The 18,176-nt window shown below is 48.7% G+C and overlaps 1 protein-coding gene and 1 pseudogene across 1 annotated transcript in view; one reads left to right on the forward strand and one right to left on the reverse strand.

Annotated features, from left to right (window-relative positions):
• On the reverse strand, window positions 1-319 carry LOC115837038 (annotated as a pseudogene).
• Window positions 320-4,548: 4,229 nt separating this feature from the next.
• DRAM1 (DNA damage regulated autophagy modulator 1) overlaps window positions 4,549-18,176 on the forward strand; it is a 44,869-nt gene continuing 31,241 nt past the window's right edge. The window contains exon 1 of the mRNA XM_003269720.3: window positions 4,549-4,679. Within this exon, the coding sequence (XP_003269768.2) occupies window positions 4,549-4,679 (131 nt within the window). The remainder of the gene's footprint in view (window positions 4,680-18,176) is intronic.

The following is an 18,176-nucleotide window of genomic DNA, read 5'->3' on the forward strand; positions in this document are numbered from 1 at the left end:
TCAGCTTATGTACTTTCCAAGAATGTCACCATCTCTAAATAGGAAATAATCTTTGTCATCTAGAATTACTTCGGTGCCTCCATATTCTGGGAGAAGAAATTTATCTCCAACTTCCACGCTAACTGGTTGAATCTCTCCACCCTTTCCTTTAGACCCCGATCCAACAGTGACTACTCTTGCTTGCAATACTTTTCCTTGAGATTTTTCTGGAAGCATAATGCCTCCTTTGGTTACAGTTTCAGCAGCACTCCTTTCAACCAATACTCGGTCAAAGAGTGGAAGAAACTTTCTAAACGCTTGGCCTGCCATGACTCCCTCCGCCTCAGACTTGTACTCTGCTCTCATGTATACATACTCATCTTAAGCGACAAATTCTTGTTAGCTCTATAGTCAGACAACTCTTTTTTTTTTTTTTTTTTGAGACCGAGTTTTGCTCTTTGTTGCCCAGGCTGGAGTGCAGTGGTATGATCTCGGCTCACTGCAACCTCCGCCTTCCAGGCTCAAGCGATTCTCCTGCTTCAGCCTCCCAAGTAGCTGGGATTACAGAAGCCCACCACTACGCCCGGCTCATTTTTGTATTTTTAGTAGAGACGAGGTTTCACCACGTTGGCTGGGCTGGTCTCGAACTCCTGACCTCAGGTGATCCGCCCACCTTGGCCTCCCAAAGTGCTGGGATTACAGGCGTGAGCCACCATGCCCGGCCTCAGATCTTTTTTTTTTTTTTTTTTTGAGACAGTCTTGCTCTGTCGCCCAGGCTGGAGTGCAGTGGCGTGATCTCGGCTCACTGCAAGCTCTGCCTCCCAGGTTCACGCCATTCTCCTGCCTCAGCCTCCCGAGTAGCTGGGACTACAGGCGCCGGCCACCACGCCTGGCTAATTTTGTTTTTGTATTTTTAGTAGAGACGGGGGTTTCACCGTGTTAGCCAGGATGGTCTTGATCTTCTGACCTCGTGATCCGCCCGCCTCGGCCTCCCAAAGTGCTGGGATTAGAGGTGTGAGCCACCACACCTGGCCAGACAATTCTTATATTTGTGTTAAAAGTGATTAGCCAATTGAATTGCTTAATTAAGGGAATTACATAAGCAGCAGAAGGGTAAGATGAACAGGTGAATTCCCTTTGATATTATAATTTCTTTGCTTAGGGAGAGTTTTTTTTTTTTTTTTTAGTCTGATGAATCAGTAGTAGGGCAGGAAAGGAAAAAAGGGAAGAATAGAGTGATTTTCAGAACACAGAAACCTAGGTAGAGATTACAATGAAACCATGGTTGCTAACTTTTGTGATTTTTATTTTTTATTTTTAAAATTTATTTATTTATTTATTTAGAGACAGAGTCTCTATCTGTCACCCAGGCTGGAGTGCAATGGCACGGTCTCGGCTCACCACAACCTCTGCCTCCCAGGTTCAAGCAATTCTCCTGCCTCAGCCTCCTGAGTAGCTGGGATTACAAGTGCCTGCCACCATGCCTGGCTAATTTTTCTATTTTTTAGCAGTGACCGGGTTTCACCATGTTGGCCAGGCTGGTCTTAAACTCCTGACCTCATGGTCCACCCGCCTCCACCTCTCAAAGTGCTGGAATTACAGGCGTGAGCCATTGTGCCTGGCCATTTTTTTTTTTTAAGACAGGGTCTCGCTCTATTGTCCAGGGTGAAGTGCAGTGGCTGCAATCTCAGCTCAACTGCAATCTCTGCCTCCCAGGTTCAAGCGATTCTCATGCCTTAGCTTCCTGAGTAGCTAGGATTACAGGCGTGCACCACCATGCCCAGCTAATTTTTGTATTTTCAACAGAGACGGGGGCCTCATCATATTGGCCAGGCTGGTCTCGAACTCCTGACCTCAGGTCATGTGCCTGCCTCAACCTCTCAAAATGCTGGGATTACACTGCACCTGACCGTTTTTTAATTTTTATTTGTTTTTGAAATAGAGTCTTGATCTGTGATCCAGGCTGGAGTTCAGTGGTGTGATCATAGCTCACTGCAGCCTTGAACTCTGGGCTCAAGTGATCCTCCCACCTAATCCTCTCATGTAGCTGGAACCATAGGTTATGCACCACCACACCCAGCTAAGTTTTAAATTCTTTGTAGATATGGGTGCGGGTCTCACTATATTGTCCAGGCTTCGGCCTCCCAAAGCGCTGGGACTATAGAACTGTGAGCTACCACGCCTGGCCAGCTTTTGTGATTTCTAAAAAGCCTTATTTTAAATTTTCTACTTTGTTTTGTATGGCGGGCACTCACTCCACAGCCACAGTGATCTCTTGAAATACTAGTCTGCCCATGTTCCTACTTTCTCCTTAATACCAAAAATAATCCAAGATTCTCAGCAGGATTCTGGTGACTTGGCCTCTTTGTTCCTCTCTCCATTTGCTGCCTCACACTTATTTAAGTGCTTTCATAGTCCCAGGGAAGCAAGCTCTGTGTATGCATTTCCTCCAGTTGTTTTCAGGCCTGGAATGCTAATCTCATTTTTCTTTGCCTGGTTAGTAATTATTTCCTTTTTGAAAACTCTGATGTCATCTGTCAGAAAACCTCCCTGGTCCTTCATCTGAGCCCAGGCCCCTGGCTCTCAGCTCTGGGCATGTCTCTATTTTTTAAAACCCTCTCCTTTCCATTTAATAAACCACATAACATAATTTTGTTATTTTGTTTTTATTTATTTATATTTTTGAGACAGAGTCTCGATCTGTCACCTAGGCTGAAGTGCAGTGGTGTGATCTCAGCTGAGAAAACCTCCACCTCCCACGTTCAAGCGATTCTCCTGCCTCAGCCTCCTGAGTAGCTGGGATTACAGGCGCGAGCCATGGTGCCTGGCTAATTTTTTGTATTTTTAGTAGAGATGGGGTTTCGCCATGTTGGCCAGGCTGGTCTCGAATTCCTGACCACAGGTGATCCACCTACCTTGGCCTCCCAAAGTGCTAGGATTACAGGCATGAGCCACCACGACCGGCCTAATTTTGTTATTTTGATCTATCAGTGTCCTAGTCCTGAGGGTACTATTATTTTCATCTTTGTAGCCTAGCATGGCACCCATGAAATGTGTATGTGGCTGAAAGGAACCTACCTTTGGTCACCAATGACCCAACAATTTCGACCACATATGTTGGGCTCAGACTCCCTAAACTATCAAAATCATGTGCTTATAAGTGCCTCCAGAACACAAATCCCTTTCACAGGGCTTGAAATATATCAAGTCACCATTAATCATCTTAGGCCAAGGCTCCAAGTCTGGGCTACTCCAGAACCGGGAGGGCAGAAAGGGGATTTTTTTTTTTTTTTTTTTGAGACAAGGTCTTGCTTTTTCACCCAGGCTGAGTGAAGTGGAGTGATAAAGGCTCACTGCAGCCTCGACCCCCAGGCTCAAGTGATCCTCCCAACTCAGTCTCCTGAGTAACTGCAACTGGCTTTTTTTCCTTTCTTTCTTTCTTTTTTTTTTTTTTTTGTAGAAGCAGGGTTTCGCTATGTTACCCAGGCTGATCTCTAGTTCTTGGGTTCAAGCGATCCTCCCACCTCGGCCTCCCAAAGTGATGGCATTCCAGGAGTGATGGCTTTTGGACGCCTCCCAAAGTGATGGCTATTCACAGCGCCCGGCCTGGGAAATCTTACTTCCAGGAAATATTCTCCAGGTGCGCTCTCCTGGAAAGCAGCACAATGGGCCTCCCGGCTCCCTGGGGCGCAGTCTCACCCACCTGCCCCGCACCCCACCCGCCTACTCTCCACCCCACCCGTTCCCACCCTGTCTGGGTTTTCGGGTGTTCACCATTGAGGTCGGAGCCACATCTGCGCCCCGTGGCCTGGCGAACCTCACTGAACACTTCTGCCCGACCCCCGCAGCGGCAGCGCGACCGGATGGCGTGGGTGTCACCACGCGGTGGCCACTCTCTCTGCCGCGACGCGCCAGCGGCGGGACCTCAGAGGGGGCGCCCTCGGGGTGCAAGACACGGCACTCCGGAAATCCCCCGGGAGGGAGGTGTTGGGAGAAATAAATCCTTTTCTCCAGAGTTGCGCAAGAGCCACCGCGGTAGGGCCAGGTTGGGAATGCCAGAGCGGGCGTCCTCGCCAGTGACCCCACGCCGCCCGCCCGCCCGCTCCCAACCCGGCTCCCGCCGAGTGTCCGAACCAAAAGCGAAAGGAACCCGACCCCCGCGTCCCCTCCGGCGGCTCCGGCGTCGCGTCCGCTGGGAGGTCGCCGCGCGCCTCCGACCCTGCCGGGCTGCTTTGTGACTTCACTCGTTTCGCAACAAGCCCGGGCAGCCCGCGCCCCACCGACTCTGGCCGGCACCCTCGCCGCCAGCAGCCTCGCGGCCAGCAGCCTCGCCGCCAGCAGCCTCGCGGCCAGCAGCCTCGCTCCGCTCCTCGCGCTTCCCCTCCCTCCGCTCCTCGCGCTTCCCCTCCCTCCGCTCCTCGCGCTTCCCCTCCCTCCGGGGCTGGGCCTGTCCCGGCAGTCGCGGAGCCTCCCCTCCCACCGTCCGTGACCGTCCGCGCCCGGCCGCCGCCTCCAGGCAGCCCGGAGCAACCCGACGCCCGGGCGTCGCACTCCGTCGGCGGCGGCGTGATGCTGCGCTTCCTGAAGGGAATGGCTTTCCTCCCCTTCCTCTTGGTGACCTGGTCGTCAGCCGCCTTCATTATCTCCTACGTGGTCGCCGTGCTCTCCAGGCACGTCAATCCCTTCCTCCCCTACATCAGGTGAGTGGCAGGGTGGGCCCCAGGGCCCCAGGAGCAGGCACAGGGACTACAGGGAGCGCTGCCGATGGGGAGGGAAGGCGTCTGGACCCAGCTGGGGGCGTCGTTGGTGGTCAGGCCGAGGTGTGAGCGGGAGGAGAGGTGCTCCCGACAGCCTGGGATGTTTAGGGAGGCAGCGGGTGCGGCGCTGAGCACTTCTGCCTGTACCTGGAGCATGGAACAGGGTGGCAGCAAGGAGAGGTTCAGGATAGACGGTAGAGCTTTCAGTCTGGGTATGGGACAGAATCTCAGCCGGACGTTCTTAGGCGATATTGAAACAAGATGGGTCCTGATAGATGACATATATTATACAAGGGGTAGATCCAGGTATATGCTAAACAGCCACTATTTTCACTTCTGCATCCTAACATCCCTCGAAGTGGATGTTTGGGCTCATTATTCCTGCAAGGGAGCGGTGGTGTAAAGTTGATGAAATATCATCAACGTGACACTGATATCACACTAGTTAATGGTAGGAGCAGAATTCACACCCAGCCATGCAGAAAGCAACACTGTGCTGCCCCCAGATCTCTGGGAGTCTGGCTTAAATTCTCTGGAGCTGCACCAGACACACCTCTGGGCACTGTGACCCCAAAGCCCTCAACTTGTCAACAACTTGTGACATCTTTTGTGTTATTTTACCCCTTCACTTTTCCTGTGCTTTGGCCTCCACCTTTCCCGAGGGGCACTTCAGTGCCAGGGACAATGGTCTGATCCTCCTATGTGGGTTCCAGCTCAGTGCCTTTCTCACAGTGGCAGGATTCTTTAAACGTTAGAACCATCCATCCTTATCTAAGTAGTGTGACCCCTCTGGACATGCATTGGTTGGTGAACGGATGATAAGGTTGGTGACACCCAAGGTTTGTTACTGCTATGATAGAAAATGTAGGGCGTCTTTTTGCCTGCAGCCATTCTGTCTGGTGAGCAATGTTCTGTGTTTTTTTTTTTTTTTGTCTTTTTTTTTGGGTGGGGGTGAGGAGTGTGGAGAAAGGGGAAACAAAGATCGAGCAAGAGGGGACTAGCATTTTTTAAATTTTTTTTATTTTTTTGAGACAGAGTCTCATTCTGTCGCCCAGGCTGGAGTGCAGTGACACAATCTCGGCTCACTGCAACCTCTGCCTCCTGGGTTCAAGTGATTCTTCTGCCTCAGCCTCCCTAGTAGCTAAGATTACAGGCGTGCACCACCACACCTGGCTTAATTTTTTTGTATTTTTAGTAAAGACAGGGTTTCACTATGTTGGTCAGGCTGGTCTCAAATTCCTGACCTCAAATGATCCTCTTGCCTTGGCCTCCCAAAATGCTAGGATTACAGGTGTGAGCCAGTGTTCCCAGGGAACTAGCATTTAAAAGATGCAGGGAAGAGAGCAATAGGTAGAATAGTGCAAATTTGCAGTAATGGTGGTGGTTTTTGCCTATGAAAGAAGAGATGTTATGTGTATCAAGGAGATGTTCTCATCTGGCCTTTTGTTTTTTTCTATTTTTTATTTTCAGTAGAGACAAGGTCTCACTATATTGCCCAGGCTGGTCTTAAACTCCTGGGCTCAAGCATTCCCCTTGCTTTGGCCTCCCAGAGTGTTGGGATTACAGGCGTGAGCCACCATGCCTGGCCCTCCCATCTGGTATTATGCTTGGAAGAAACCTAAGCTTGGTTTCTCATGGCACATCTCAGGCCCAAGTGCCATCATCTTGCTTCTGAAGCAGGATAGATCCTTCTAGACTTGTGTAAAAGTAAAGAGCTGCTCAGCTGGGCATGGTGGCTCACGCCTGTAATCCCAGCACTTTGGGAGGCCGAGGCTGGTGGATCACAAGGTCAAGAGATCGAGACCATCCTGGCCAACATGGTGAAACCCCATCTCTACTAAAAATACAGAAATTAGCTGGGCGTGGTGGTGTGCGCCTGTAGTCCCAGCTACTCGGGAGGCTGAGGCAGAATTGCTTGAACCCGGGAGGCAGAGGTTGCAGTGAGCCGAGATAGAGCCACTGCACTCCAGCCTGGGTGACTGAGTGAGACTCTTTCTCAAAAAAATAAAAGAACCAGACATAGAGAAGTGATAACTCTACATTTATCCACTGGCCCTGAAATATTCAACCTTATCTCTTTTTTTTTTGTTTTTTTTTGGAGATGGGATCTTGCTATGTTGCTCAGGCTGGTCTTGAACTCCACAGCTTAAGCAATCCCCTGACCTCAGCCTCCTGAGTACTTGGGATTAAAAGTGTGCAACCCCATGCCAGGCTGATGGTATCTCTTAGCTCATCACCTCCTCTCCTCTATCCCTACTCTTTGTACTTCCCTTCAACCATGCTGGCCTTGTGTCTTAAACACATCAAGCACCCGTCCTTCTCAAGACCTTTGTGGTGGCTGTTCCCTCTGCCAGGTGTTCTCCCTGCAGCTATTTTTCACTTACCTCTTTTGTTCAAATGTTACCTTCCTGCAGACATTTTCACTTACCTCCTTTGTTCAAATGTTATCATCTTGATGAGACCTGCCCTGATCACCCTTTATAAAAATTGCTCCTGAGCACTACTGGTCCCCATATCCAGTCTTATTATTCACCACAGCACGTATCACCTTCTAACAAATCATGTGATTTAACTTATTTATTATGTTTATTTTCTGTCTCCCTTCGCTGGATTGTAAGATCCATGAAAGCTCTCAATATTTGCTGAATGAATATTTCTTGGGCACTCACTCTTTACCCCAGGACAGGGCAGATCCCTTAAGGAAAAGCTTGACATGACCATTCAGTTTGGTGGCTAGTCAGTGATTTGAAAGTCCTCAGGATGAGTTTCCTTTTACATTCTAACATTGTTCAGCCATTCTGATGGTCTAATTTTTTTTTTTTTTGAGATGGAGTTTTGCTCAGTCGCCCAGGCTGGAGTGCAGTGACATGATCTCAGCTCACTGCAAGCTCCGTCTCCCAGGTTCACACCATTTTCCTGCCTCAGCCTCCCGAGTAGCTGAGACTACAGGCGCCCGCCACCCCACCCGGCTAATTTTTTGTATTTTTTTAGTAGAGACGGGGTTTCACCATGTTAGCCAGGATGGTCTTGATCTCCTGACCTTGTGATCCGCCCGCCTCGGCCTCCCAAAGTGCTGGGATTACAGGCGTGAGCCACCGCGCCTGGCCCCTGATGGTCTAATGTTTTTAGCACAGTTGAACACTTTAAATAAGAGCCACAACCATAAGGAGGACCTCTCCCCAGTATGACATTTAGAATCAGCTTCCTTATCAGATACTTTCTCCTTGTAGCATTGTTATTCTTCAGCATATTGGATAAATTGGCAAATGGCTCTTAGACATATGAAAAGATACTCAACTTTATGAATAGGAATAAATATTCAAATTAAAACTCACTGATGCCAGTTGTGATCTACTGGGTTAGCAGAAACCCAACTGTTTGATACTAGTACTGGTGAGAATATGGGGAAACAGTCTCTCTCATACATTGCTTACAGGAACGTGAATTGATTTCAGTATCCATGGTGGGACTTGGGCAATATCTATGGAAATGACAGATACACACACACACCCCCATCATTTGATGCAACAGCCTTTTTTTTTTTTTTTTTTTTTTTTGAAATTTATCCTATAGGTAGACATGCCCATGTGAAGAACGGCATTTCTGCAAAGTTACTCAGGGCATTGCTTTGAATAACAAAAGATTGGAAACTACAAATGACCATCAGTAGAGAATTGCCTAAATAAATATTAAACCATATTACCTCAAGTGAAAGCTCTCTGTACCTAGCAGATTCTTTTTATGTCAATACACTTATATGGAAAAATCTCCAAGATACATTGTTACATGGGAAAAAGCAAGATGCAGAACAACATATGCTCTCATTAGTTAAGAAAAAAGAGGAGACAAATAATATATATTTGCAGTAGCTTGCATAAAGAAACTAATAAAAGTGGTTTATCTGTGTGATGGAGGGAGGAGTAGGTCAACGTCAGTGAGACATTGGCAGATGGGGAAAAAGGATGATTATAAGGCATACCTTTTTGTTTTATTTTTTAGCCAAATGAATAGGTTTTTTTTTTTTTTTTGAGATGGAGTTTCACTCTTGTTGCCCAGGCTGGAGTGCAATGGCACGATCTCGGCTCACCGCAACCTCTGCCTCCCGGATTCAAGCGATTGTCCTGCCTCAGCCTCCTGAGTAGCTGGGATTACAGGCATGTGCCACCACACCCGGCTAACTTTTTTTGTATTTTTAGTAGAGACGGGGTTTCACCATGTTAGCCAGGATGGTCTCGATCTCCTGACCTCGTGATCTGCCCGCCTCAGCCTCCCAAAGTGCTGGGATTACAGGCGTGAGCCACAGTGCCCGGCATGAATGTTTCCTATCAGAAAATTAAATTAAAAACATGAGGCCAGGCGCAGTGGCTCACTCACGCCTGTAATCCCAGCACTTTGGGAGGCCAAAGCGGGCGGATCACGAGGTCAAGATATCGCAACCATTCTGGCCAACATCGTGAAACCCTATCTCTACTAAAAGTACAAAAATTAGCTGGGCGTGGTGGCATGCGCCTGTAGTCCCAGCTACTCAGGAGGCTGAGGCAGGAGAATTGCTTGAACCCGGAGGCGGAGGTTGCAGTGGACCGAAACTGTGCCACTGCACTCCAGCCTGGTGACAGAGCAAGACTCCTTCTCAAAAAAAAAAAAAAAAGAAAAAAAAAATTAAAAACGTGGGACCAACCATCATGAGATATAACAAGTTAGGATAGCATAAAGTGATATTTCTTATTCTGAAACCATTAACAAAAGCATATGAAAAGGAAGGACAAGTGAAAGCTAATCTCAAAAAATTAGTTTAGATTTGCACTCGGGTGCGGTGCCTCATGCCTGTAATCCCAGCACTTTGGGAGGCTAAAGTGGGCTGATCACTTGAGTCCAGGAGTTTGAGACCAGCCATGGGCAATATGGTGCAACCCTGTCTCTACAATACATACAAAAAATTAGCTGGGCGTGGTGGGATGAACCTATAGTCCCACTTACTCAGGAGCCTGAGGTGGGAGGATCACTTGAGCCTGGACTCTGAGGCTGCAGTGATCTGTGATCACACTGCTGCGCTCCAGCTTGGGTGACAGAGTGACACCCTGTCTCAAAAAAAAAAAAAAGAAGATTTGCACAAGGCCACACCCACATTCTCAAGCCAAATCATGCTTAACTTGTTATAGTTTCTTATCAAATTATTAACTTTTTCCAGCTGATAGACCACTGTCTTCCATCTTCTTTTTTTTTTTTTTTTTGAGATGGAGTCTTGCTCTGTCACCCAGGTTGGAGTGCAGTGGCGCGATCTCAGCTCACTGCAAGCTCCGCCTCCCGGGTTCATGCCATTCTCCTGCCTCAGCCTCTCCGAGTAGCTGGGACTACAGGCGCCCGCCACCACGCCCGGCTAATTTTTTGTATTTTTTTTTAAGCAGAGACGGGGTTTCACCGTGGGCTCGATCTCCTGACCTCGTGATCCGCCCACCTCGGCCTCCCAAAGTGCTGGGATTACAAGCGTGAGCCACCGCGCCTGGCCTCTTCCATCTTCTTTTTGGCATGTGTCTCTTGCCATATCTTGCTCATGATATTCTGTGATCCTTTACTCTTCAGTGTTGCCAATTCCAGATCCTGTCTTTTCTCTTTATTAGCACGTCTCACTTTCTGTGTGAATACAGTTTTATGGGATAGATTGTGGCCTTTGGCCACCCATATTGTTCTACCTCATGACCCCACAGTCTCTGCTCAGTAGTTGATGACAGAAAACTGGGTCACCTAGAATCAAGCCACTTTAAAAGGAGGAACAAAATTGCAGAGTAAATGAAGTAAAAGAAGTTTGGTCAGGTCTTTAACTTCAAAAATGATACTAAAAATTAGGAAAATAACGATTTTAACTTGCATTTATATAACAATCACAAATTTTGGGTTATGACAAGTATGTGTTAATTCTTCAGATGCTGATCTTCATAGAGAAAATGCTTTTTTTTTTTTTTGAGATGGAGTTTCGCTTTTGTTGCCCAGGCTGGAGTGCAGTGGCACAATCTCGGCCCACTGCAACCTCCTGCCTCCTGGTTCAAGCGATTCTCCCACCTCAGCCTCCCGAGTAGCTGTGATTAGGGGCATGCGCCACCACGCCCGGCTAATTTTGTATTTTTAGTAGAGATGGGGTTTCTCTATGTTGGTCAGGCTGGTCTTGAACTCCCGCCTTGGCCTCCCAAAGTGCTGGGATTACAGGCGTGGGCCACCACGCCCAGCCTTGCATTCTTTTTCCAATACAATTTTATGATTATATTATAGTAAGTCTTTCATTTCACATTTAACTTTAAAGAAAGTTTCCTTCTTCTCTTTTTGTTTGTTTTTGATAAACCCTTGTGTCAAGTGCTGACTTTCAGTAGCTCAAATCGAGGGAGGGAGCTGCTCTGCTACTACGAAACCGTGCCCCAGGAGCAGGCTGTCTATGAATGGTTTAACATCAGGTTTCCCATGAACCACATTTAGCTTTTGAAGGGGGATATGCAGAGGTTCATTTTTGCAAAAATGTCTGAAGACTCCGATTTTCCCACTGGACATTTTTTTTTTTTTTTTAGACCAAGTCTTGCTCTGTTGCCCAGCCTGGAGAGCAGTGGCATGATCTCAGCTCACTGCAACCCCTGCCTCCCAGTTCAAGTGATTCTCCTGTGTCAGCCTCCTGAGTAGCCAGGACTACAGGCGCCTGCCACCATGCCCAGCTAATTTTTTGTATTTTTAGTAGAGACAGGGTTTCACCATGTTGGCCAGGCTGGTCTCGAACTCCTGGCCTCAAGTGATCTGCTCGCCTCGGCCTCCAAAAGTGCTGGGATTACAGGTGTGAGCCACTGCGCCCGGCTTCCCAGTGGCCATTCTTAATCTATATGTAAGGATATTGATCTTGTTTATTGCCTGTCTCACACAAAATGTACGCTCCATGAAGATAGAGATTTGGGGTTTGTCCACAGCATTTGTGACAGAGCCTGACACATTGCAGGCACTTGGTAAATATTGGTTGAATGTTGAACAAGATAATTTGTGTCATATGGCCCTGTTTCATTAACCTTGTTAGTTTCCTCCTCTTTAATTGTTAACTGATTCTGCCAGCATCTCATTGTTCATTGACTTTTGTTGCAGTTCTGTTTTCCAGCACAGTTAGAAACGAAATCCCTGTGTTTCAGAAGATTTGCGGTCCCAGTTTGTGGTCGATTTGACTTGCATTGTTGACTATTTACAATATTTAATAATAATACTGAGAGGGAACATAGCATGATTAAGAGCCACAGCTTTGGAACAGACAGTCTGGATTAGGGTATGGTTCTATTATGTGTTCCAGCTGTAGAACTTTGGACAGGTTACTTGACTTCTCTCTGCTTCTCTATTGGTTAATAATTGCACATACTTCATTATTAACATGAACTCACAGAAAACTCATTAACACCCCGTTGGAAGAACATAGTGTGTAGAAGCACTTGCTATTAGTATTATCAAGGGGCCAGTCCACATTGGTCTGGATAAGAAAGGATGTTTGATTGGGAGCTAATTTTAGAAGTGATCGCTTTATATGTGAATGTAATATCAGAAGCTTTTTTATTTAGTAGCCTCAACTTAATCAGCTTGCTGGGTTAACTGATGAATTTGTTCTTTGAAAAATGCACTTTGAAAAATGTTCTTTGAGAAATGCACTGACTGAAGCAATGACCCCTCAAAACTCCTTCCTGTGAGGGCCACTCTGTAGGTACTTGCTTCTCTTAAGCATGTCTTTGTATTCTTACCAAATGCCAATTGTATTTATTCCCAAATTGTATTTGTGTTCATGCCAGTTGTATTTTGTATTGTAACTGTGTGACTTAACACAATACATATTAACTGTTGATCTGTGTAGGCAAAAATAGAATTATAAATTCTAAAAAAATTTGGTTGGGCCAGATGCGGTGGGTCATGCCTGTAATCCCAGCACTTTGGGAGGCCGAGGTGGGCGGATCACCTGAGGTCAAGAGTTCAATACCAGCCTGGCCAACATGGTGAAACTCCTTGTCTATTAAAAATACAAAATTAGCCGGGCATGGTGGCACACGCTTGTAATCCCAGCTACTCGGGAGGCTGAGGCAGGAGAGTCACTCGAACCTGGGAGGCAGAGGTTGCAGTGAGCTGAGATTGTGCCATTGCGCTCCAACCTGGGCGACAAGAGTGAAAGTCCGTCTCAAAAAAAAAAAAAAAAAAAAAAAAAAACTGGTTGAATGCTTTGGAAAGATTAAAAAGAGACAAATTGTCCAAAAAAAATTTGCAGTCCTTTTAGTAATTGATCTGACAACTGTAAAGATTTAGGAAACAAGTATAAGGAAAACTGGAAGGAGTCTGAATTCAAATTGCTTCAAAAGTGTTTTTAAGACTTCCCTCCACTTTAAGGAAACCAAAATTGGAAATGAGATGATTCAGAGTAGATGTGATTTATATGCCAAGAAGACATAGTGGACCCATACTCTTGTAACGGCATTGGTCTACATCCACAGGTGGGCAAATGAATATACACTGATACACTTTAAGTTAAAATAAAATGTTTGTGGTATGTATTCATTCATACAAGTTTTGAAGACTTTTTTTTTGAGACGAAGTCTCACTCTGTCACTCAGGCTGGAGTGCAGTGTTGCAATCTTGGTTCACTGCAACCTCTGCCTCCTGGGTTCAAGCGATTCTCTGGCCTCAACCCCCTGAGTAGCTGGGACTACAGGCTCCCACCAACATGTCCAGCTTATTTTTGTATTTTTGGTAGAGGTGGGGTTTCACCATGTTGGCCAGGCTGGTCTTGAACTCCTGACCTCAAGTGATCTGCCTGCCTCAGCCTCCCAAAGTCCTGGGATTACAGGCATGAGCCACTGCGCCTGGCCCTAATTTTTGATGACTTTTTTTTTTTTTTTTTTTTTTTTGAGACGGAGTCTTTCTCTGTCCCCCAGGCTGGAGTGCAGTGGCGCGATCTCGGCTCACTGCAACCTCCACCTCCTGGGTTCACGCCATTCTCCTGCCTCAGCCTCCCAAGTAGCTGGGACTACAGGCGCCTGCCAACACGCCTGGCTAATTTTTTGTATTTTTAGTAGAGACGGGGTTTCACCGTGTTAGCCAGGATGGTCTCGATCTCCTGACCTCGTGATCCGCCCGCCTCAGCCTCCCAAAGTGCTGGGATTACAGGCTTGAGCCACCGCGCCCGGCCAATGACTTTTGCTTAAACCAACTTTTTTGATTACTGAGACTACACAGAATTTCAGGCAGTGGTGATGTTGGCTTTCCTGTTCAGCCATAACAATGGGTACTAGAATAAAAAATAGTCAGTTAATGGGGGCCGTGTACATAAAATCACATATTCTGACATGATATTAATGACATATCAATTTTTACAGTGCAGTGATTATAACCTCATAGTATTTCTAATCTATAGTGTCACAAAGATGAAAAGACAGGCATGCCATTTAAAACCTTTAGCTAGAAAAGTATTATTATTATTATTGTTTTGAGACAGAGTTTTTGCTCTGTTGCCCAGGCTGGAGTGCAATGGTGTGATCTCAGCTCACTGCAGCCTCCTCCTCCTGGGTTCAAGCGATTCTCCTGGCTCAGCCTCCCAAGTAGCTGGGATTACAGTGTCTGCCACCATGCCCAGCTAATTTTTGTATTTTTTAGTAGAGACAGGGTTTCACCATGTGGTCAGGCTGGTCTCGAACTCTTTGACGTCAGGTGATCCACCCACCTCAGCCTCCCAGAGTGCTAGGATTACAGGCGTGAGCCACTGTGCCTGGCTGAGAAGTATTATTTTTGAGATGATCATTTATAATTGAATATTGATTTCACAAACATGTGAAATTAGTTAATTCTAAGAAAAGCATAATAAGAAAAGTAAAGATCCCAAACTTTTCCAGCCCCAAAATTAACTGAGGGTGATGGATGCAGTGTTGTTCAGCCTGAGTCTACTGTAAATATATAATTTCTCCTCTGTCCTCTGATTTAAATTTTCCCTGTCATTTGGGTACAACAAATTCTTTTTTTTTTGGAGACGGAGTTTTGCTCTTGTTGCCCAGGCTGGAGTGCAATGGCGCGATCTCGGCTCACCGCAACCTCCACCTCCCAGGTTCAAGCAATTCTCCTACCTCAGCTTCCCGAGTAGCTGGGATTACAGGCGTGCACCACCATGCCCGGCTAATTTTGTATTTTTAGTAGAGACAGGGTTTCTCCATGTTGAGGCTGGTCTCGAACTCCTGACCTCAGCTGATCCGCCCACCTCGGCCTCCCAAAGTGCTGGGATTACAGGCGTGAGCCACCGCGCCCGGCCAACAAATTCTTTTTTTTTTTTTTTAGTTGGCTTTAGGATTGAGCCCTCTTAACTTCTTTTTTTTTTTTTTTATTAATTTTTTTTTGCACACAAAAACAAAAAACATTTTCTAAAAATACATACAAACAAAAAGATGCGTATCAAACATATTAGGAAGGTTACACATGGGAAGTCGGGGAATAGAAATGGGGGGTGGGAGTTAAAATAAGGTAGAGAGGGACTTTATGTGGATCAGTGATAATAACTCAATCCTCTATTTGACAAAGAAGAGGGAGAAGGAAGAGGAAGAAAAAGAAAGTGGGATAAAGGATCAGAAAGGGAGGAAAATAGAAAAAATTAGAGTATGACTCCAGGGTAGACCTGTTTTGTTGTCACTGAGTTGGTTGGTTGGTTTGTCTGTTGTATTTTTCATGTTTCGCCAAGTTGGCCAGACTGGTCTCCAACTCCTAGCCCGAAGTGATCAACCCGCCTCGCCCCCCAGAGTGCCGGGACCACAGGCGTGAGCCACCACATCCAGCCCCCACATTGCTTCTGGCCTCCATTGTAGACCTCCCAGATGGAGCGGCCGGGCAGAGGCGCTCCTCACTTCTTCCCAGACACGGGGCGGCCGGGCAGAGGCGCTCCTCACTTCCCAGACGGGGCGGCCAGGCAGAGACGCTCCTCACTTCTTCCCAGACGATAGGTGGCCGGGCAGAGGCGCCCCTCACTTCCCAGACAATGGGTGGCCGGGCAGAGGCGCTCCTCACTTCCCAGACGATGGGTGGCCGGGCAGAGGCGCTCCTCACTTCCCAGATGGGGCGGCCGGGCAGAGGCGCTCCTCACTTCTTCCCGGACGGGGCGTCCGGGCAGAGGCGCTCCTCACTTCTTCCCGGACGGGGCGGCCAGGCAGAGGCGCTCCTCACTTCCCAGACGGGGCGTCCGGGCAGAGGCGCTCCTCACTTCTTCCCGGACGGGGCGGGCGGGCAGAGGCGGTCCTCACTTCCCAGACGGGGCGGCCGGGCAGAGGCGCTCCTCACTTCTTCCCGGACGGGGCGGCCGGGCAGAGGCGCTCCTCACTTCTTCCCGGAAGGGGCGGCCGGGCAGAGGCGCTCCTCACTTCTTCCCGGACGGGGCGGCCGGGCAGAGGCGCTCCTCACTTCTTCCCGGACGGGGCGGCCGGGCAGAGGCGCTCCTCACTTCTTCCCGGACAGGGCGGCCGGGCAGAGGCGCTCCTCACTTCTTCCCGGACGGGGCGGCCGGGCAGAGGCGCTCCTCACTTCTTCCCGGACGGGGCGGCCGGGCAGAGGCGCTCCTCACTTCCCAGACGGTGGGTGGCGGGGCAGAGGCGCTCCTCACTTCCCTGACGGGGCGGCCGGGCAGAGGCGCTCCTCACTTCTTCCCAGACGGGGCGGCCGGGCAGAGGCGCTTCTCACTTCTTCCCGGACGGGGCGGCCGGGCAGAGGCGCTCCTCACCTCCCAGACGATAGGTGGCCGGGCAGAGGCGCTCCTCACTTCCCAGACGGGGCGGCCGGGCTGAGGCGCTCCTCACTTCCCAGACGGTGGGTGGCCGGGCAGAGGTTCTCCTCACCTCCCAGACGGGGCAGCCGGGCAGAGGCGCTCCTCACTTCTTCCCGGACGGGGCGGCCGGGCAGAGGCGCTCCTCACTTCTTCCCGGACGGGGCGGCCGGGCGGAGGCGCTCCTCACTTCTTCCCGGACGGGGCGGCCGGGCGGAGGCGCTCCTCACTTCCCAGACGGGGCAGCCGGGCAGAGGTACCCCTCACCTCTTCCCAGACGGGGCGGCCGGGCAGAGGCGCTCCTCACTTCTTCCCGGATGGGGCGGCCGGGCAGAGGCGCTCCTCACTTCTTCCCGGACGGGGCAGCCAGGAGAGGCGCTCCCCACGTCCCAGATGGGGTGGTGGCCGGGCAGGGGCTCGGGAGGCTGAGGCGGGCAGAGCACTCGGCTTCAGGAGCTGGCGAGCAGCGTGGCCAACATGGCGACCGCGCGCCTGCAGCCAAAGAGGAAAAAGCAGGCAGCGGTGGCGCGCGGCGGCAGTCCCACGCAGTCCGCGGCGCGGGCAGCAGCGAGCTGAGCAGATAGCAGCCTGGGCCACAGAGGGAAAGAAGAGAAAGAAAGAAAGAAAGAAAGAAAGAAAGAAGGAAAGAAGGAAAGAAGGAAAGAAGGAAAGAAGGAAAGAAGGAAGGAAGGAAGAAGGAAGAACAAATTCTTTTGTTCTCACTGAATTAAGTAAAATTATGAATATTTTTCCTCTATTTTTCCTTTTAAAAAGGCATTAGAGTATTGCTCAAAAGTCTTGACTGATGCAGGGCTGACAACTTTCAAACATTTCAATTTTTTTTGGTTGGGGGACAGGGTCTCACTCTGTTGCCAAGACTGGATTGCAGTGGCATGATCTCAGCTCACTGCAGCCTCTGCCTTCCGGGCTCACGTGATCCTCCCACCTCAGCCTCCCCAGTAGCTAGGACTACAGGAACATGCCACCATGCTTGGCTAATTTTGTTTTTTTTGTAGAGACGGGGTCTCACTGTATTGCCTGGGCTGGCCTTGAACTCCTGGGCTCAAGAGATCCTCCCACCTCAGCCTCTCATAATGCTGGGATTACAAGTGTGAGCCACTGTGCCCGGCCTCAATCTCAATTAAAAAAAAGTTTCATAGTCCTCTTTACCTCACAGTAATTGCCTTTCATTCTATCAAGAACATTCATTGAAGAGTTATTGTGAGCCAAGGACACCATAGCTGGCTCCAGAAGAAATAGCTGATACACCCCTGATTGAAATGTACAACATGTAAACTCACATGAAAATAATAATAACTTTAAAGAAATGTAATATAGCACAGCAGAGAAGAGTTCCTAAATTGTTTCCATTGAAATTAGAGAGTTGTAGGGTTCTTTCCTCTTGGAAGTCCCCTCTTGTGAGAGAGCTGTTTTCCTTTCTCTTTCTTTTCCCTATTAAACCTCCACTCAGAAAAGAAAAGAAAAGAAAAGAAAAGAGATGGGAAGGGAAGGGAAGGGAGGGGAGGGGAGGGGAGGGGAAGGGGAGGGAGGGAGGGAAGGGAAGGGAAGGGAAGGGAAGGGAAGAAAAAAGGAAATTGGAGAGTTCTAGATGCACAGCTTGGCTTCCTTGTTTACTCTGTGACCAAGTTAGTTTT

Source organism: Nomascus leucogenys, chromosome 10 (assembly GCF_006542625.1).
Source record: "Nomascus leucogenys isolate Asia chromosome 10, Asia_NLE_v1, whole genome shotgun sequence".
NCBI lineage: Eukaryota > Metazoa > Chordata > Mammalia > Primates > Hylobatidae > Nomascus > Nomascus leucogenys.